The sequence below is a fragment of the Nicotiana tomentosiformis genome, chromosome 11 (assembly GCF_000390325.3).
Source record: "Nicotiana tomentosiformis chromosome 11, ASM39032v3, whole genome shotgun sequence".
NCBI classification, from domain to species: domain Eukaryota; kingdom Viridiplantae; phylum Streptophyta; class Magnoliopsida; order Solanales; family Solanaceae; genus Nicotiana; species Nicotiana tomentosiformis.
This window is the reverse complement of record NC_090822.1, coordinates 67,654,002-67,675,919: the sequence shown is the minus strand read 5'-3', so window position 1 is coordinate 67,675,919 and position 21,918 is coordinate 67,654,002. Positions and strand designations below refer to the sequence as shown.

Here is a 21,918-nt window from a genome sequence, read left to right as displayed (position 1 = left end):
AAATCAGCTAAGAAGAGTGTATTGTTATCACTGATCAATGTCGCCTGCTGTAGAACCACTTGCATCCATTAAAGATGCAGTGCCCCCGACAAAAGGGACGTTATTACTGTCGAATAACACTAGTATGTATAGCTAAAAATCCTCTTTCAAAATAGAATGCCCATATAAGAAAAGGCAACACATAGAAACAACAAGTCACAATCAACAATATCCAAACGTCCAGTTAAAACATAATAATTTTCAAAATACAAACGTCATATATAATTTTTGGTTGGGATATCATTAGCACCGATATACTACCGTGTTTGTTAGCACGGAGTCCGATCACGCCCGATCGGCTAGGCCATCTCCCCACGGACAATGTGGTTTGACAGGGATGCGAAAGAAAGTTGTTACTAAGAGTAGTACCACCATGTGCGCAACATGGCATCTGATCTCCACCCGATCAGCTATGCCGCCTTCCCACATATGCCGCGTGGGTTGACTTTTCCAATCCACAAAGGTTCCAAATTCATCTCAATTAAGGGTAATAATATCACAATTTCCCAAAGGTTCCAATTTCATCCTAAATAAGGGGAATAATCACCATCCACCCCTACACTGGCACGTGCAGTTTCAGGTGGGGGCCTTATGACCTACCCTTCCTCGGTTTTGCTAAAGATGCTCCCAAAAATATTTTTGATTTTATTTGCAAACAGAAATATCATAAATACAATTGTACTCACCTCAACACCTTTCACATTGTATAAATTCTCATTAGTATTTCCAGTCATTCACAACGACAATATTTCCTTGGCTCATTAGGCCATTCACAAGATTATTTATTCCTGGCACGATGTTCGTATTTCATATTCCACACTTTCACCTCTTTCAATTTCAAAGATCACCATCAAATATCAACATATAGAATATTTCAGAAATCATATACTTCAAATCCATTTGAAATGGGAACTTCAAACACGAATGGTTTCTTCCCAAAGAATAAGGCATACCAACCAACAATATAAAAAAGCATGAAAAATCATAAACAATCAATACACCATTTATTCTTGCAATACTCTTCCCCAGAAATGACAATGTACAATTTCAACACATGAGTATATAGAACTCGAATCACACTGGATATACATATAAAATAAAGCATTAGTTAAAGCAGCCACTGGTGGGCATGAATTGAGTATAAAAGCTCTTAGGCAAATTATATTTTTTCCAAATCATTTTTAAAATGGTGGAGTTGAGGCTTATTTCATATTCTTTATCGCATCCTCTAAAATCATATGCACTACTAGCCACAACATAACTTAAATTCTTGGCATGTTGACCACACTCTATTTCTTCAATCCGCTTATTTCATTTCCGAGCATCTTTAAAGATTATCAACAACAAGACACTTCCAATCAAGTCTTTAGGTACACATATGAGCAATTATGAGTCTTAAACATATCGCATTTTTCTCACCCAATTGGTATTCTAGTTCTCATTTAAAACACGACTCAAAGCCACAACATTTTGATACGCAAACCATACTTTTAACATCTATCTTTCGACATAAGGCTCATTCGGAATAAACAAGTTTATAGGGAATAACCCGGAATATAGAAGTTAGAAATCTTGAGCCAATCATACTTGATCTTACGGAAACATTATGGATATCTATTCTAAGAGAGAAAGTTTAGCCAACATACCTCGCTATGAGCTTTCCTTAAATTACTACAACGTTCTAGAAATTCTAGCAATCCCAATCTATTTTGAGACATAACAAAATTGAACCATAATTAGGAAGATATTAATGGTCTCAGCTCATTTGAGCATTTTATCAAACATTAGGTGTGCAAATTTAACTTCAAGGTTCTTCTACAAGATTTCCTTCACTCCACAACCCAATCTTTACTTATTTGAGCTCAACGATCTTTTCACAAACCTTATTAGTACAAGCATGTATAAATAATACTCTTATACCTAAGAATCATACTCCAATTCAACCATCTTTTACCCAAATTCGAAATTGAAAACTAGGGTATGGAACCTTACCTCTTAGATAAATAACTTGTGGGTTTTCCTTGTTAATCTTCCAAAATATGAGCAAGACTTGATGAATAATTAGCCTAGGGTTTCCTCTCTCTCTAAAACACTCTCCCTTCTCTCTAAAACATCATATTTGTTTTGCTCAAAAATGACCCAAAGCGTGTATTTAATGAAGTAGGATTCCACTGCCTATCTTCTGAAATTTCTGAACATTCTAATATTCATATCTGACTGTACTATTCTATAGTTCACCATCTGGGTGTCTCACAAGGAGATCTATTGCCACATTTGCACTATCTTTGGAGATGTTAGCTAATGATAACAATTCATCCACCATTTTTGGGTTACTCTAACCCCAGTTGGATCTTGATATCCTATCATTCTCTTAAACTAGATATGCTGGCTCCCATAGGGCATAATTAAGATGAGTGTAGCCAATTGTATACAACTTTATTAGTGTTGAAAGTAACTCATAATGCTTGTATTTCTGTGCCTGAATTGTAAATACAGATAATCTTCACTAACTGGGTACTTCATATCCTTCTTCACCTAACTTCTTTTACTTGTTGAAACTTGTATCTGCCTTCTGATTCTCTCGTTGCTTTTTACCATAGGGGTAGATAGATATTCATGCCTTAGGGCTACTTATCAAGAAGCTCATACGTCGTAGTACACACAAAATCTACTGAAGGCCTTACATTTACTTATCATAAGCATGATACAAAATCGAGCTCCTCTGACTCAACTCTTCCACAGCGACATTCAATTTCTTACCAGCTATCGTTCTAGATGTAGATATCATTGTATAACGAATAAAATAGAATTTAGGAGTTTGAATTTCATACAACTGAGCTCTACCACACGATCTAGGGTAAGAAGAAAGAGTGACAATCTTAAATGCCCTGTAGCCACCTGCTTATAATTGTGGTGCACAACACACCCATAAACAAGACTCTACTAGACACGGCTTGTAGACTCCCTAGGACGGAACTGCTCAGATACCACTTTTGTTACGACCAAAACCGTAGGGCAGCGACGGGCACCCGATGCCTAACTCAACCGAGTACCGACGTAACATATCATTCTTATCATAATATCATGGGTAAATGAACCGGAAAGGCCGTCATGAGATAACTAGAATAAAACATAAGAAAATACTAGACATAGGACGACCCAACATGATATAGAAACTTATACATGTGACATACGAGCCTATAAGGCCGACATAAACATTTGTATACTCAAGATTCAAGCCGATAAGGCCATACAAGAATCCATATACATGTCATATGTCTATAAGCCTCTAAGAGTACATAAATGTCATAAAGGGCGGGACAGGGCCCCGTTATACCAATCAATACATATTCAAATCATACTGACCAAATAGGCAACTCCGAAGCAAGTGGAGTGCACAAACACCTTCTGCTGAGATGATAGCCTACTAGGAGAACTCTCAACCTGTCTATCGGGACCTGCGGGCATGAAACGCAATGTTCCTAAGCAAAAGGGTCGTCAGTACAAATAAAGTACCGAGTATGTAAAGTATGAAAGAAATATAGAGAAAGGAACTCAACTTGTAAGTCTGAATAGTTTTGTGAATCATGAAAAATTTATAATGTCATGCATGTGCGTATAAATGTCATACCATGCATAGGTATATACGTACATAACATCAGCAAGCCTCTGAGGAAATCCCATCATATCATCTCAGCCATTGTGGGCGAAATCAACAACGTATATCAGATGATCAGGTGGTGGTGCGTATATAATGCCATAACCTTTCCCCATATACCATATACATATAATATACGCGTATATAATGTCATCTGGTCATAGGTCAATGTACATGTATAAATGGATGCAATGCATAATGAAGTAAGTCAATAAGGTCTCTCGGAATATCATAAGACCCATGAACAGACGATATGATAGTAGGACATATGGGGAATCAAGAACATAGGCAACCCTAGTACTTCTAGGAATAGAATTATTTGTGAAAGCTGCGTACTTGCTCATTTCTTGCATCATAGGTATGTTAAGAAGGGATAGCCTTAACATACATTATCACAATATTTTCAATCACCAAGTTGAACTCGCCTCTTCGTACCTTAATCTACAACAACAGCAATAATAATATCATTAAGTTACGAAAGGTACAACTATCGAACAATGAACGACAAGCTTATTTTGTATTAAAACGGGTAGCATCTCCCTTATAATCCTTACTTCCTTCAAATTCAATATCACACAAAACACAACCATATCAACATGTATACATTATTTTTCAACCTTATATACACCACAAAATACTACAAAACAGCCCAACACACCCCAATCTCTTCATACACAAAACGACCACCGTAGTAGTGTCAAACAGCCCAAAAATATTACGACGAACGACCAGCCCACCACCCTGCATTTATGTGGTGTTTATCCATAACCTTAGTCCTCCAAAACTCTACAAAATAGTAGTAAAACATGCAGCCCAACAACAACACAAAACAATCAACAAAACAGCTGCTACAAGTCAATAACTCGAACTCACGGCTTTCGATCACCATCCCGTGAGTTCTAACTATTAGGAAATAAATTTATCAACCTTCATTGATATTTAAACACTTAAATATAGAAAGTACATATTTTATTAACTATGAAGTACCTTCCAAAACTCAAACTACAAAGAAAAAGAGAGGCGATATAACGATACTTACGTCGTAGGGATCGATTTAATGTTATCGTTTCTTGATTCCGTGCCCAGGATGATAATATTGTTTGAAGCTCTTGCAGAGAGATTAATAGTAAAGTTAGGGGTCTTATTTGGTTGTGTGTTCTGGAAAATTGAAGAAAGAAATCAGATAAGGATATAAATATCATTTTTGTTTGATAAGTCAAAAGGTGCTACTTGGCACCCTAGCATTGGTCCTTCTTCCAACGCTTATAACTTTTTTATTCGGGTGTTATATGAATGTACGGTTAAAAGAATTGTAAACTAAATTCCAAGACCTTCAATTTGGTATATAATATGTCCTAAAAAGACCTCATATAGCATACGAAATGTATTTCTCAAAAAAATTTATTACAAGGCAAATCATTAGTCGGTTTTTCCGCAACTTTAATCCGATTTTTTCCAAACGTCATATTTTCTATCCAAACACCATATATAGCCATATTATGACTTTAAAATAATTTAAATCATGATTAACAAGTCTCATATACATTACGTCACCTTGGGACGCACAGGGTGTAACAGATACAGACTTTTATTTTAAAGTTAAATATAGTTATTTTAAGTTGCTCTCTTATGTATTTACCTTAACACCCAATCTAAACTCCTTATCCCCGACTCACATTGGGTTTTATTATTACAACGACCGTTTCATATTCCCTTAATTGGGGTGTGAATTAGAGGTAATCATATTCACTATTCTATTTTATTGTGTAGGCATCTTCTCAACAACACCTTGAACCTTTTCCATGCCTCAAAAATCATTTTTGTCCCCTAAAATTGTGGATCTATCTCCTAAATTTTACTGTTTTTTAGGCAAAGGTATTTGTCAAAATATTTCCTTGACATATCCTTCCATGTCCGAATTGACCCAGTCTGTAGACTTTGAAGTTAGTGCATCGAATAATTTTTTTAGTAAAGGGGGAAATGTCCTTAAATAGATAGCATCATTTGACTCTCCATTGTACGAGAAAGTATTCATGATTTGATCGAAGTCCATCAAGTGAGTATTTGGATCTTTGTTGGATTTGCCTCAAAGGACGCAATTATTCTAAATGGTCTGCAACAGCCCCTACTTTGTTTTAAAGTTATTCACTACTCTGGGTGGGGGTCTCACACCGGACAGTCCTTGGTCATATGCAGGCTTGGCATAATCGCCCAATAATCGTCCAAGCCTTGGTCGGAATTCTCTAATTGATCCTCAACCAATGGCCGGTTAAATTGATTCTTCGATTTCCAATCCCATCCACAATGTCTTCTGTTTGAAGAGTTGTCTCTCTTTCTGCAGCTGCCCGTGCACATATTCTCTTTTAGGCTACTTCTCTCGCAACCAAGTCAATACTGTCGACCCTGTTATTTCCATGTTATCTTAGTTTGAAGATTTCCCCAAGAAAGTTTTTGATGTGTTCTTTCTCTTTTTTCAATTGTCGCAAGTGTTCTCTAACTCTAGACTATATGGAACCAGTTTCCTAGATGAAAATTGAGTCATGCACTAGAAAACTCAAACCCATCACCTAAGGATACATGAGTAGAAAATAAATAAAAATTAGTTCCTAAATAAGCACAAAAAATTATTTTGAACACTTTTAATCGTCAATCCCCGACAACGATACCAAAATTTGACGAGCGCAAATCATTGTATATAAATTAAATCTCGCTAGTCAAAGATAAAATAATTTATGTATCGTATCCATATGGATTGAATTAAATACTATTTAAGTAATGTATGGCTTATCGCTATTCAAGATGAATCACACTTTTGATTTGAGTTGTTTATTAACTATAATTATCAAACTAAAATTATGACTAAGTAAAATCGAGCACATAAAACTTGAGATTTGAGCTAAAATGGGTATTTATCAATATGAGAAATAAGGTTCGTGATAGGATAGGTACAACATAGTTATTCGGGATCTAACTGTATTTAAACTCATTTTTAATATTGTAATAATGTTCACAAATTTACTAAATGATTAGTTTAATTGTAAGGTCAAGATCCTTCTCTTAAATGAATCTAAACTTTCCGAAGTAAACTAATATGAAGCACTATAAAGATATGCAAGAAAACGTTAATGGATTAGTCTCTAGGAAAATGTCTCTCGAATATTCTCCTAACTTGATTTAATCAACAATTCAAGAAGCTCTTTCGATTAATTAGAAGACTTGCCAAATTGAACCAAACAAATAATGCAATGATAATCATCAAAATACTCCTCTTTCGATTCAATAAATCGATGAACATAATTCTCAATCAATTCAAAGCTCCATACATAAATTCATCAATAAACTAGAGTTAAATCCATAAGTAGCGACCAAAACAACATATTTGTTAAAACCATAGGGAATAACTATTCCATATGGAGAACTTCAATAAGTTTAAGAACATAGAAAATATCAAAGACAACTTTACGATATAAACTCTTATTTTGCATCGATTATTGGTTAAACATTCGATGAACACTTGTGTCTCCACGCCTTAGTCGCTCTCCAAAACTCTCCTAGGTCAAATACCCTCTAAAATGAGTATTTAATGTATTTATACAATGTAGGAATAGCCTTGGACCGAAATATCCTTAATATGTCAAATTGGGATTGTACAGGCCTAAAAGTTGCACTGCCATGACATTAGGCGCGTCGGCCCGCATGACGTAGCTGTGGAGAATTTCAAAAAGATTGGAAAAATGCTACCTGATGACATATTTGACTTTCCCCCTAGTTGGGAACGTCATTCAACACATGATGCAAATGGCCCATTCAACAAATTTAATTCTTTTGCCTCTGATGAAACTTTAGTAAGCCACCTCGTGTGGCACATCATTAAACACGACGTGATAGGCCAATTTACGGGCCTTGAGCATTTTCTTCACTTTTTCACATAGGTACTCGGTCCTCGACCCCCGTACATGGTGTCTCGGTTTAGCTCTCGATGATTTTAAATTATTTTTTTCATTTAATTTAGCTCCACAAGATGTGTTGTAGCTCGGAATCACAATCTATACAATAGCAAACATGTAATGAGTATAAATTCTTTACTATTATGTTCAGACACGATTAAAGTGTAGCAAATAATAGCTGAATTATAGCCAAAAACTAGTAATCCTGGCCCACCATCAATTGTTTCATTTAATGTCAGCCTTGGGGCTTCGAGGTTTAGCTGCCTCTACCTCAACCATAATACTCCTACTATTTACCAACATAATTACGCTACTGACTGGGGTTCTACTTCCCTCAGTACGAGCAAAGAGCTGGCCAGACCTCCAGGGTTGGTTTCATCTTCTTTTTGCCTCAGCTAGTTGAAAATTTTTCAATCATGTTGTTTCCTTCACTCCAATCATGATTCCTTTCAGGGTTATGGCATGACCTATACCTAAGCTATATACTTCCGCAAACTTAATTTTCTCCCCCATTTTCGGCTAGGCGTATGTTAGATATCACGCTAATCGTTCTTCGAGAGAAAACCTAGGTCAAATTTTTTATTCCCTTTCTACCACTTGTTATTTATAATTTTATCGAATTGTATTTTGGATTTTGATAGCTTGTTTGGCCAAGCTTCTAAAATCAACTTATTTTTAAAAGTGCTTTTATCAAAGTATTTTTTTAAAAAGTACTTTTGAGTATCGATTAGTGTTTGATCAAGCTTTTAAAAAGTGTGTCTAAGTGTACTTTCTTAAAAGTTCTTTTTTAAAAAGTATTTTTGGGGAGAAACTATTTTTTTTTTGCTTTTCAAAAATTACTTCTAATCAAAAGCACTTTTTTCCTTTTAAAAGCTTGATCAAATATCTTAACTTTGAAAAAAGTATTTTTGGTCAAAAAGAAACTTGGCAAAATAGGCTGTACGTCATGACTTGTGACTAAAATAGGAGCGGTTTTGAGGAAAATTAGGTTAATCAAACTAAATGGACTTCTGCCTAAGGCTGTCCAACGGGACGGGCCGTCCCGTCCCGTCCCGGTCGCATCCCGTGTCCCGTTCTGTCCCGTCCCACTTAATTCTAAACGGGATGGGCCCATATTAAACGGGACACGGGATGGGACGGGGGTGGCCATTTCGTCTCGTTTGTCCCGTTCCGTCCCGCCTGTCCCGCATCCTATTTTTTTTGTACATTATATACAAGAAACTTATAATCCTGCTTTTCAAGGTTTTCCTAAGACCACGGTTAGAAATGATATTTTTAAATTTCAGACCGAATATCTTCAGTATATTTGTTGTGTATTTTTTCACTTAGATTGTAAAGTGTCCATCACATCTGATATAGGTCGTAGTCCTAATGGTTGTGATTATTTAACTGTTACATGTCATTGGGTTGATCATCACTGGAACATGCAAAAACGTATTATTGGTTATAAATTTGTTGATTCAAAATACACTGGAGCATATATTGTAACTAATGTTCTACAAATTATTAATTTTTATGGACTCATTGATAAAATTTTAATTATCACCTTAGATAATGCTTCTGCTAAGTGCTAACACAACTGTAGCAACTAGCTTAATGAAATGATTGCAAAATTAATCCAACTTATGCACCGGCCATTAATGAAATGATTGCAAAATTTAAAAAGTATTTTTTCCCTATTCCCCAAGTTTATTTAATTTCTACTATACTTAACTCATCTTTAAAATTAAGAGGTGCAAATGGACTTGTTCGTAAAATTTATGAGAATTTAGCAATTCAAAAAAATGAACAACCATCTTTCGAAGACTGCCAAGCTAACATATATTCTTATGTTAGATCAATGTTTGATAAATATAAATCTATGAAAATAACAGGTGGTGAAACTAGGGAAGAAGAAGAAGAAGAATACAATGAGATACTTAGCACTGGGAGCTATGTTGGCATGGAACTCATGGAACATCAATCAACATTGCCAATTACTGAACAATATCCAAAAAATTATAGATAAGTTACAACGAAGTTATATAGGAGCTTACAAATATTAGTATGATAATTTGTAATTGGCTACTAAGAGGCCTAGTTCAAATAGAACCCTTCCTAGAAGGTGGCTGCGTAGATTAGGTGCTCTTCAAAAGAATTATATTTGTATGTGAGATTTGAAAGTTCTATTAACAAAATAAAAGGCTCTAAGCGTTGAATTTTTTTTATGAATTGTCTTACACTCTTACTTAGTTACTTAATGGCTTGAAATTATAATAAATAAATTATAACACTATTAAAAATTTATAATTACTAGAATATTTCATTACAAATCTTTTATTTTAATATTTTATAATTCTTTACTTAGTTTCCTAATTTTCGTTTAATTTTTAAGTTTATTAAATAAGTCAAAAAACTAGCTGTTGCAAATTTTAAAAATTTAGTCATTGTCAAAAAAATAGATGTTGCCAAACTCAATGCTTAAATAATTTTTTTTTAAAATGGCACTTAAGGCCCGCGAATCCGTCCCATCCCGTTCCGTCCCATCCCGTTTGTTAGCGGGACGGGATGGGCCTACCGTCCGTCCCGTCTCGTCCCGTTTGTTAGCGGGACGGGATGAGCCTACCATTTCATCCTGTCCCGTTTTGTCCTATCCCGCCACCGTCCCGGCTAAATGTCGTCCCGTCCAGTCCCGTCCCGTTAGACAACCATACTTCTGCCCAAAGATAAAGAAAATCTTCAATATTTCAAAGTGAAAAAGGTAATCAATCAAACATCTTTAAATGTATTTTTTTTTTTGTAAATTAGATTTACCCAAAATCAATTAGCTATATACTAGGGGTGTCAATGGTTCGGTTCGAATGGTTATTTTCTAAAATTTGTATCATACCAATTTTTCGGTTATTCTATTATGCATAACCAAAATTAGACTTTTCAAAACCGTCCCAATCATGTCGGTTTCTCTTCGGTATTGGTACGGTTTAGTTAATTTTTAGATGTAAAAGTCACTAGTAGAAGTAGAATGCAATAACTTACGTGCTTTTATAAGACTTAGCAAACTCTTTAGATATTTTTACTCTTTAAAGGGTCATGAATTAAGAAAATATTAAACATGGTTAGAGTATAGATCCATCAACTATTCTATAGCAGCGTAAAAGAAACTATACAAAAATATTAACCGAGTGAAAAGATATTAACCAAGGTAGAACTCAAGAATAAAGTGTATAGAAGATTAAATATTCAAAAAGATAAATCTAAATCATATGAAAGGAAACATATTCAACACATTGTAGTTTGCTACTAATCGCCAGAATAGCTTGTGTCTTGCTAGTGAATATGTTGGAAATAATTTAGTTTCAATAGGAGTAGCATTATAGGTTTGGAAATTAAGATTTTGAGTTTAATTACTTGCTTGCTTGTAACCGTTTTCACAATTCCAAGGCCCAAGAAAAATTTTAATACATTATTATTCTTAAACTTAATATATAAATATATTTTTCACATGTAAATTTATTCGGTATTTGGTATTTTTTCGGTTTATTTTTATAAAATAAAAAATCTACCCTAATTATTGATACGGTTATAGATTTATATAAAAATTTATGATTTTATTAAAAGAAACCTAGAAATCGGTTCGGTACGGTTCGGTCGATTTAGTCGGTTTTTAAATATCCATTGACACCCCTACTTAGGAGTGGCAAACGGACGGGTCAGGTCAGATATATTTCGGGTCAAAAATGGGTAATGAAAAAACAGATAAATCATTCGACATGACCCATATTTAATACAGATAAAAACGGGTTAACCGGCGGATAATATGGATAACCATATTATTAATGACTTCTTGATTATGATCACTTTTAGGAGAATTCCTAATCTCCCAAACTTGAGAAATCCCCAATTTGAGGATTTACAAATGTAAAAGTTAAACCTATTAATTATCCATTTTCAAAAATAGATAATAAGGTTCTTATCCATATTTGACCCGTTTTAAAAAAATTCATTATCTAACCCATTTTTTAATGAATAATATGAGTGGCTAACTGTTTTCTTTTAACCATTTTACCACCATTACCCCGACTATATACTATGTCAACAAAAAGAATGACGCAACTATTGCTTTTCTAAAACCTTTTTCAAGATTATGATTTTTGTATTTTAAAAATATTTTAAACTACTAAAAGTTGTTAATTTGTAATAAACTATTATGTACTTTCTCAGTATGTAAATTAGTTTCCAAAAAAATTAAGATATTTGAGTCTGAATTCACATGAAAATTACATGCCTTGACTCTCATAATACATACTTTGTCATTACCTTTGGGACGGAGAATCACAAATTGATTATGAAATAGGGAATATATCTTAAAACAAAAATAGACAAAATACATGATATTTTGATGTGGTTAGGAATATGAGAGTAACAAGCATCAGGTTTTCCAAGAGAGAATTTTAACAAGCAAAGAGTTATATTTAAAATGCACATTAGGAATAGTTTATCTTATTTAGCATTGGAGCACATTATCTTAAGAGAGTTTGAAAATTTTCATCTTATTTAAAGACACTAAAAAAAGAACTGAATTTCTCTCTTATTTTCTTTAAAATATTTTAAAGAAAGAAAGTTGAGAAAAAGAAAGAAATAATAAGTCTTCACTTAATTTTCTCTTCCATTTTTTACTCTTTGGACTGTTTCCTCTGCTTCTCGTTCCTTTCTTATACCTCAAACATAGGATCAGGACATGAGGGTAGTGTAAGGAGTAAACCATAAACTTTGAGGTTTTGCCTCTAAGTTCCTAAAAGTAATAGTAGTAAATCTTTTGCAATAAATCTTGTTTGGCCAAAAGGGAAAAGAAAAGAAAATTGTTGTGAGGGTCCATTATTTGCGGCCAATCACGAAAATAGTCCCAAAATTCCCAAAACAGATTGGATTCGGCAAAGTGCACCCCGAGTTTTCTTACTTGGCTACAAGTATTAGCGTAAACCAACTCTAGCTTTGTTTCGGCACTCTCTGTGTGTGTGTGTGTGTGTGTGAAGCAGCAATAATCCGTCATGCAGATCTTCGTGAAAACCCTAACGGGGAAGACCATCACCCTCGAAGTCGGGAGTAGCGACACCATCGGCAATGTCAAGGCCAAAATTCAGGTTCCTTTTTCTTTTCAATCCGTTTTGGCTTTTGCTCCAATTCTTTTCAGCTATGGATTTTAGTTTTCGGCCTTTTCCTTTTGTTTTATTTGATGTCTCTTTGGTTGCTATTTCTAAATATCTCGCTCTAGTTGTCATATCTTTCACGAATTCCCACATATTGCTCTAGTTTTTGCTATTTAGGGTTATATGGCCTTTTAACTTTTAAGTTCTTCCTAGGCTAGCTGTTTGGCTAATAGTTGCACACCTTACAATCTCGAGGAGGAAGACGGGTCATGAAAATCCGAAGATGAAAGGGAACTATTATTTGCACTCCTAATTTTATGTCTTGATTAGCTTTAGCGTTAAAATACGAATGCATCTATTTCCATTGAGTTTTGAACCGTGCACCATCAGCATCGGGGATTTCTCAGTTATAAAAAATGCATTAATAACTTTTCTTCTACTGTCCTTCAGATTTAGTCATTCATTCAACTCTAATAAGGATTAAGAATGTACCCGAAATAATTCCACTTACTTGGAGAAAGGAACACAATACTAGACGTCCAATCCCGTTGGAAAGTGTCTTCCTTCTGGGGGAATTGGAGCGTCCTTTCGGATATATTTGGTATAATGGAAGAACCCCATTCATTCTTCCATTTGTTTTATTTAACACTAAAGGAACAATTTAAGGACTAGAAAATTCGAAAGGGACATCCTGTTGGTGTTCAGGGGATTTGTATTAGTTCAAAATTTTAAAATATAAACAACACCACTGTTTCAAAGTGGTTGGGTCAGCTATATGAATCTTCATATCTATTACTCAGTTTATCTCAAACTAGCTCTCTAACTAGGGATTCTCCTTTAAAAGAAATGGATCATGATTGTGTTGGTGGTGGACACACCTCATTTTGTTTTATGACTAGTGTTGCATCCCTGTATCGCTTAAATTCGTAATCCTAAAGTTTGGTTACTGTGCACTGCTTCCTCTCTTATACTTTCCCAAAATGTGCTAGTTTGATACATATAGTGATGGTGAACGATTGACTTAGGCTTTCAAACCCAAAAACAGAAAATAAAGTATTGCGTTAGGCTTTCCCTTCTCCTCCCCCCCCCCCCCCCAACCCCCAACACACACACACACACACACCAAAACCCCCCAAATGGGCATTGCTCTTTAATTTCTGGGGCTAATCCTTGCTTGTAGCAGTGAATATTATACTATTAGGCATTAGCTGATGAGTAGCTGGATTTGTTGTTTACCAGGACAAAGAAGGGATACCTCCTGACCAGCAGAGGCTGATTTTTGCTGGAAAACAGTTGGAAGATGGTCGAACTCTGGCTGATTACAATATCCAGAAAGAATCAACACTTCACCTGGTTTTGAGGCTCAGAGGAGGAACTATGATTAAGGTGAAGACTCTCACTGGAAAGGAAATTGAGATTGATATTGAACCCACAGACACCATTGATCGAATTAAGGAACGGGTTGAGGAGAAAGAAGGAATACCTCCCGTGCAGCAAAGGTTTGCTTCTCTTCTGTTTTACTTGGTTTTTCACTGTATATTTGTGATCTTTGTTGTACATGTGCTCCTCTTAACCTTGTGGCCAAAAAGAAAAAGTATTTTGCTGTTTCTATAATACCGTGTGCCTGGCCTAGAAGCTTGTTGGTAAAATTCTTTCTGAGGGTGTAGTGTTCTCTCTGGTACTTCTAGCATCCCTTTAACGATAATTTTTGCAATGCTCCATTTTCCACTTGTAGTTATGTACCTGTTTCCTAGAATTATAACCCCAATACTTCTTTCAAATGACAGTGAATGCAAGATAACAATAGTCACTAAACATAGGATATTAACATGCAGATATCTGTATGATTTTTCTTGGATACTTTTCGGTATGGATGCTTGGTTGTGAAATTGAATGTGAACCTCTCAATTAAGTTTTTTATGCTACTCCCTCCATCCCAATATATGTGATGGTGTTTTACTGGGCACGGAGTTAAGAAAGGACTTTTGAAACTTGTAGTCTAGAATAAACCATAGATAGTTGTGTGGCTATGAATCATCTCATTGAAGGTAAAATGGGTATTTTAAAGTTAAATTTGTTGCTAAATATAGAAATATGTCATTCCTTTTGAGACTGACGGAAATGGAAAGAGTGTCACATAAATTGTGACGGAGAGAGTATGTTGTATACTTATAAGTTAAATTCTGGTAAGTCTAGTTATGTAGTGTTTTTCTTAAAAACTCAAGTATGGCTTCAAAGCTGGTAAATTGAACAAATATGTTTTAACCAGATTTCTGATATTGGCAGTTGGGATCTGCTTCTTTGCTGTTTAAGGACCAGTACATGTAATATTCAGAACTGGCCTTCCAGACCTGAATCTGCATTTTAAGAGCGTTGTCTGAAAAATTCAGCAGGTCAATATACCTTTAGCCATTTCCTTACAGGCTAATTTCATCGTTGACCACTGTCATTCACCAAACACAATGATGGGCATCCGAGTTGGTTGATCACAATCTCGTATCTGTTCCTTGGAGATGAAAGAATGCATGGGATTTTTGCATCTTTAAAGATCTTGCAAGTGAAGTGCTATAATTTTTATAATATGAAAAATGTCGACTGCTTTGTGCTCCTTTTCTTTGTTTTGTTTTTTAATTCTTTTGTTGGTATTGACAGTGAGTGCCGTTATGAAAGGCCTTTGCTACCTCTCTTTCTCGCCCTCCCATCTGTTTTCAGGTTTGATATAACATAGAGGATGAGAATTATCATGAATCACATCTTCGGCAAATTTTTTACAACTTCTTGTGGTGTTTTAATGATCATTAACTGGTACTTTATGGACTGGGAAGTACCATATTCATGGTTTATCGAAATCCGTGTCTGTATTTAAAATTTTCACCGGATTTAGCTCTATCTTAGTTTCTTGGCTATGAGGGCAAAAAGCCAGCAACTATGGGAGTTTGATCTAATGTTATTCAATGTAAATATTCATGCCAGCTTCTTAATTTACCTGTACTGCTAGCTGCACTGGCTCTATGGTGATTGTGTTCTTACCAACTTCTTAATTAACTTACAGTACTAGGTATGCTGGTTTCCCCATTTATCTATTTGAGGCAATTGTTATACCAGTCATATCTGTGGTTTATTGCAGGCTTATTTATGCCGGAAAGCAGCTAGCTGATGACAAGACCGCTAAGGATTACAATATTGAAGGAGGTTCTGTTCTTCATCTCGTTCTTGCATTGAGGGGTGGTAGTCTTTAGATTTTTCCGAATTTGGGTAAAAATGTGCAACCTTTATCCATGAATTTATCATGACAGTTCTCTTTTTGTTTTCTTTTTTACCTTTTCTCATGTAAAACATGAAAACTTGGTTAAAGCTGACTAGCTGAGATTCAATCAGTTTCCCCTTATAAACGTGGAATGGTGCTCACTTTCTTATTGTTAGCTCCCATGGCACTGGCTGCATCAATTATTGAGATGTTTGGGTCCCCAATAGGTAATAAGTGGACCATGTCGCCCTAATTCACCATACCAATCCTTTAGAATGAAATCCCCTTGTCCGTTTTGGTTTGACTGTGGAGGACTGGCTTCTGAAATATCTTTGTGAAACTGCGCAAAGATATTGATATCACTTATGTGCAGAAGGCCTTTGAATCCAAAGTGATACAGGAAAACCCCCCCTTCCCCAGTCGCTATCATGGTCGGTGAAGAGAATGATATGGTCTCCTCCTCACTTTGTTCAACAACTCTTGAAATAGACTGGCCTTTTTTGTTCATTCAGAAAATTTCAAGTATGAACGACATAGTACCAAAGTGTATCTAGCGTGCACCCAATAAAAAAGTACAACCACCCCAACAACAAGAATAAGGGGATAGCGTACAAGTGTCTGGCACCTCGGGGGGTGAGGGGAACGGGGCTGCATTTCCTACCTACCGATCCACCTAACAGGTTAAGTGACTATCCAACGAAGTTGGTAGATACTTGTAGCATTGGAGGCGCACCCCATTAGTCAATGTACGACAATTCCGATTCAGTACATTTGCTTGCCTGCCAAATTTATGTCAGATAAAACTGCTACGTGTTCTGATTTAATTTATTTGAAAAGAAAGATTCTTGAGCTTAAATATACCATAATATTTGTGTTGCTATAAAATTTCGAAACTTGTGTCTTAAATATTCTTTCTGTTATTCTCAACTTTTGTACGCCAGTAAACAAGGAAAATAACTTGGTTAAACAAACGTCTCTGCTGCTTCTAGACTGTGTAGCAAAATGATTTTGCAGAATTCCGTCAGTTTGAATTTCCTCTTTTGCCATTTTTTCATTCATTAGTTTCGTAGTTTCTCTAAAGTTTCTGCTTGAACTTGTTGAGTAATTGAGGTTAGAGGAAAGGGTGCTGGGTAGTGAGAAGGAAACGGGCAAGACTGAATGGTGGGGGAACCGGGGAAGTGAAAAGATATGAAAGTAGAGAAGAAAGAAGTAGAGTTGGTACTGGGAACCACAAAAGCCACATGTCCGAAAATAAAAAAGCTTTCCTACAACTAGGGTTATACATAGGTCGGGTTGGTTCGGATTTTGCAATTACCAAACCAAACCAATTGTATCGGATTTTTAAATTTATAGACCTAAGCAAACCAACAAAAGTCGGGTTTTTCAATATCGGATTTTCTCGGGGTTTTTTCGATAAACTTGTGCTCCAAATATTTCTTTAGTTCTAAATACAATTTTACCAATAACAACCATGTTTTTATTTTTTAGCATTTACCTCAACTATGTTAGTCAATAAGTTGTATGGTTTCAATTTCAGTTCTAATAGAAACTTTAATCAATCATCCCTCCTTTTCCAAAGATAATTGAGCTTTCCAACTAATATTTCTTCTTCCAACGAAAAAATACCAAAAATATAAACTGCATATCATATTGCACTCTACATAAGAATTATCATCAACTTTTTAAGAGTAGACATTACACCCAAGAGTCCTAAAAAATAAACAAAAAGAGAATATATTAAACTCTAAGAAATTGGGCATCTTAGTAGACATTACAACCAGAGGAGCATATTTCCAAAATACTTGTAAAGGCATAATGACCTCACTTCCAGTCTTTGGGAGATATGTTGCAGTTTTATCCTTTCCATTAGGATAATTTTTGCAATACCTGAAATATTTATAAATAATTAAATGTTTTAGGCCCCACGAAGGTGATAGACAACTTTTTGTCTTTCATGACCAAAATCTCATCACAATAAAGGTATCTACTTAAAAAAACTCGCTAATCAGAAAAAAAAATTTAATTAATTGGGAAAAAGTAAGGCGTATGTATGCAGCTAAAAGAAAACATGTAAAATGAGAAAGGGAAGAGCCTTACCGATGAGAGCAAAAGAGAGTTGATAGAGTTTGAGATAATTTGGTTTGATCTAATTTGGGGGTTTTGGAATGGAAACGATAGAGTTTCTTGCTTTTGGAGAAGAGACAAAGTGATTTCAATTGTTTAAGTGTTTTAGAACAGCTTTAGGAATTAGGACTAGTCTAGTTATCCTTTAGGACTAGGTTTTGGTTTGGGCTCAGTTATTTTTTTATGGGCCAGACAAAAATAAATATTTACATGGGCTATAAACCCAACTTAAAATATTATGCTAAATACAGAAATTATAAAAAAATTAAGAAATATTTATAACTTACATTCTAATAAATATTTTAATCTATCTAATATATAAAATATGTATACATGTAATGTCGGGTTGGTTTGGTTTCGGTTTGATTTTTTTTAGTTAATACTAAACCAACTCTATTATGGTCGGGTTTTATTTTTCAATACCAAATCAAGTCAAACCAAATCACTAGTCGGGTTTTTTTTTCGAGTTGACTCAAATTTTCGGATTGATGCAGATTATCGATTTGATTTGTACATCCCTACCTACAACTAGTGTATGATGCACAGAATAAAACGTTTTAGCTACTCCAGTTGAATAGTGAGAAAAACAATTGACGGGCATGATTTCAGATGTATAAGATTTTGAGTGTGTTTCGCTGAGTTTATTAAAAGAGCTTATAAGTCAAAATAAGACTATTTATTACTAACTCCCAACTGATCAATTTTTATCTTATAAGAACTTTAGTTTGATAAAATTTTACTATTTTATCCCTAGTATTATTTTATTGGTCCAGAAATACCCTTACTCAAATAAAATCCCTAACTTTCTCCCTAACTTCATTCTTTCACTTTTTTCACGACTTTTCTCGTAAACCAGAAAATCTGCGGCCCCCATAAAGAAACAATCCAGTTCTAAAGCTCTTCTATACATCAAATCAGAAGCAGGCGAGAAAGTTTTCTTGTTTATTAGTAGTAGTTAACTCTTCTTCTCATCTTCTTTACTTTATTAAATTCGTTTGCTTTGTGTTATCAAGAAAGAACGTGATTATTTTGCATACTGAAGTTCTTAATCCTTCTTCATCTTGGTAGAATTTTCATACTTCATATTACCCCTGGGGATGTCTGTTTTTTCTATTTTCAGTTTTGTCTATACTTACTCCAGTAAATACTCAGATTTTGCGTACTATTTAAGTATAGCTTATTAACGGATTTTAGTTTATCATAAAATAATTTACATTTTAAAAATAAATTTATCTATTCAATTTTGTATAATTTAAAATCTTGTAAAAATCACTTACTCCTTCCGTTCACTTTTACTTGTCCATTATTGACTTTGCACATCCCTTAAAAAATAATAATAAATAAAATGCATAATTTACCATGTTACCCATAGTAATTGGTGTATAATCTTAATGGATTTGGAAAATAATTTGGAATGAGTAATTAATGCTAAGGCAAAGCAGGAAAAATAAATTATTTTTTTCTTGATATGCGAAAAGTGACAAGTAAAAATGAGAATTTATTTTTGGAATACTTAACAACTAAAAGTGAACGGAGGGAGTACTATTTTAAGGGCGTTTAAGGTATTTTTTTTCACAGAAAAATATGTTTATTTCAGTTACGAGACTAAACTGTCTTTAATTAAATATTGCAGCATAGCTAATGTGAGGAATAAAAAACTTTTTAGGAATACGTACATAAGAGTAATTTTGAAAAAACAAATTGAATTTGTTCTTGATTATATAAATGGACACTTATTTTGGACCAAAATAAAAAAGAAAATTGATCACTTATTGTGGACAGGAGAGAGTACTTATTAGCAATTTAAGCACTTTTATTCAAATACATAATTATTCATTTATTAAATTAACTTCAGTACTTAAAAGTATTTTTCAACACTTTAAATGCCTATAAATGTTTTATATGAGCAGCCAAACAGGCTCTTGAACAGCTTTTGAAAAATAAAAAATATGAACTTGCTATAATGGTTATTCGTACAAACAATATAATATAGAATGTGGGTGGCAGAAGCTTGATGCGTGTCTACATAGGAAATCCCTTGGTCTAACAGTGGGACTCACGCCCACCTAACCAAATTCCACAGATTCGCTCGCGTGTCACAGATTCAGATCTTGTATACTACACTATTTATATTTGTTAGATAACTCGCTACTAAAAGGGAAAGCATGACACTTGGCTTTTTGAGACACTTCACACTTGCATAATACACTCGTCATAATCTCAAGAATTATTATCTTACATTACTTTTCAGAATTCAGAATCTCTCACTTCTTATTAAGATAAGACTTCGAAACACAAAAAAGTCAAATGCTGGTGTATAGCAGGAGATGACTAACCCAGAATGATGACAAGTTTTCAATAATATTAGGCATTAAATGAGTTGGTATCCCCAACTCATTACTTTCATATGAACAAAAATAGCCTAGACTAATGGTGGTGGTGGTGCTCACTAGTCACTGTTTACATAATTAGTTTAACTTGGAATCAGATAAAGCAGCTAATAATTAAAGAATAAGAAGGTGGATTCTACTCTGTTATAATAATGTAAAGCCACTCATGTCAGCAAGCTGGTAACCTATATCGCTTATCGCTAACGGCCTAACCCACACTCAATTTCTGCAACTTGGCGATGTATTCACATTTTAATTTATTTCACTCCTCTTTTCACAAAAGAAAAACAAACTTATACGAGTATTATCCTTCACACTTTTTAATGAAAAAAAAAATGTTTAACATGACTTTGTACAATTTAAATAGAAGAAAATAACCCTACAAAGATTTCTTGTAGGAGTATTTTATTTTCAGATCTTTTGCATATAAACTAAAAATAAATATCCCTTAAGAGATACCACATTCATCTACTATTTTAATTACTCGTGTGATAAAACTTATATAGTACAATAAATATATCTCCCAATATTAGCAGAGTTAAAGGAGTATAAATTTCTAAGAGAAAATGATCCCGATCACTTCAAATTATAAAAGTGCTTGCTCGTCATTCTAGGACGGACAGATCGGATAGCGACCTATATGTATATTCTCTTAGATCAGCTACGGCAGAGGGAATGCAACATGTTTCTCCTTCCTTATACTTGTTGAAAGGCATGCCTCATGCAGCTAACAAGACAAATGGAGTACCCCCTTCTGTATTTCGTTTTTGCCCTGTTTGGAAGGGAGTCTTAGAGCACGCACCAGTAAAGTTGTTTTTCATGACCAACAATTCACAAATTTGAACAGTGGAATTAGTTACTAACATTTGCGTTAGGATAGGTCATTCCCCGAACTCCGTGTGAATGCTGTCTTGTTTTTTTTTGGCCTCTTTCTTGGTTATAATCTAAAAAAGGAGCGCGTATTCTCGGTCTAAGTGGTGCAAAATTGTAGATGCTTCATACTAAGACCAAAAATAAGGTCCTGGGTTCGAGTCACGTTGGAGAGGAAGTGTGAAAACACTATAGATCCTCCTAATTTGGGAGGGTTTTAAAAGAAAAAAAAAGACAAAAAGTAAGGTGTATATGTATGGGGTAAAATTGATTGATAACAGATGGTCGAATGGTAAAATGATGCGTGGAACCGAAGATAGGCAAAGGATGAGTCTGAAAATAACCAATACCGGACACAACGTGTGTGACCGGTATCGAATAGATTCTGAAGGGAACGTAGTCGACGATAAAAGTTAAAAGGTTTTCCATCAGATAGTATTCATGAGAAAATATTCGCTAACATTAAATGAGCAGTCATTGCAGAGAATATTTGCATTCAGGGCCTGCCGTTGTATGT

The 21,918-nt window shown here is 34.7% G+C and overlaps 1 protein-coding gene and 1 long non-coding RNA gene across 3 annotated transcripts; one reads left to right on the top strand and one right to left on the bottom strand.

Annotated features, from left to right (window-relative positions):
• The first annotated feature begins 12,278 nt into the window (after nt 1-12,278).
• Nucleotides 12,279-16,162, top strand: LOC104105598 (ubiquitin-NEDD8-like protein RUB2). Of its 2 annotated transcripts, XM_009613945.4 has the most exons (4): nt 12,541-12,764; nt 14,010-14,269; nt 15,057-15,163; nt 15,898-16,162. In XM_009613945.4, the coding sequence occupies exons 1-3, from the start codon at nt 12,672-12,674 to the stop codon at nt 15,136-15,138; spliced, it is 435 nt and encodes a 144-aa protein (XP_009612240.1). In that variant the 5' UTR covers nt 12,541-12,671; the 3' UTR covers nt 15,139-15,163; nt 15,898-16,162. The 2 variants fall into 2 exon arrangements, with proteins under 2 accessions (XP_009612239.1, XP_009612240.1); XM_009613944.4 differs by lacking the exon at nt 15,057-15,163 and having other exon boundaries at nt 12,279-12,764.
• A 1,478-nt stretch (nt 16,163-17,640) lies between these two features.
• On the bottom strand, nt 17,641-18,240 carry LOC104105597 (uncharacterized). The gene is made up of 2 exons (XR_688405.2): nt 18,115-18,240; nt 17,641-17,904 (listed from the first exon to the last, which is right to left on the bottom strand). It is a non-coding gene; the product is annotated as an uncharacterized lncRNA (long non-coding RNA).
• Between the last annotated feature and the right edge of the window lie 3,678 nt (nt 18,241-21,918).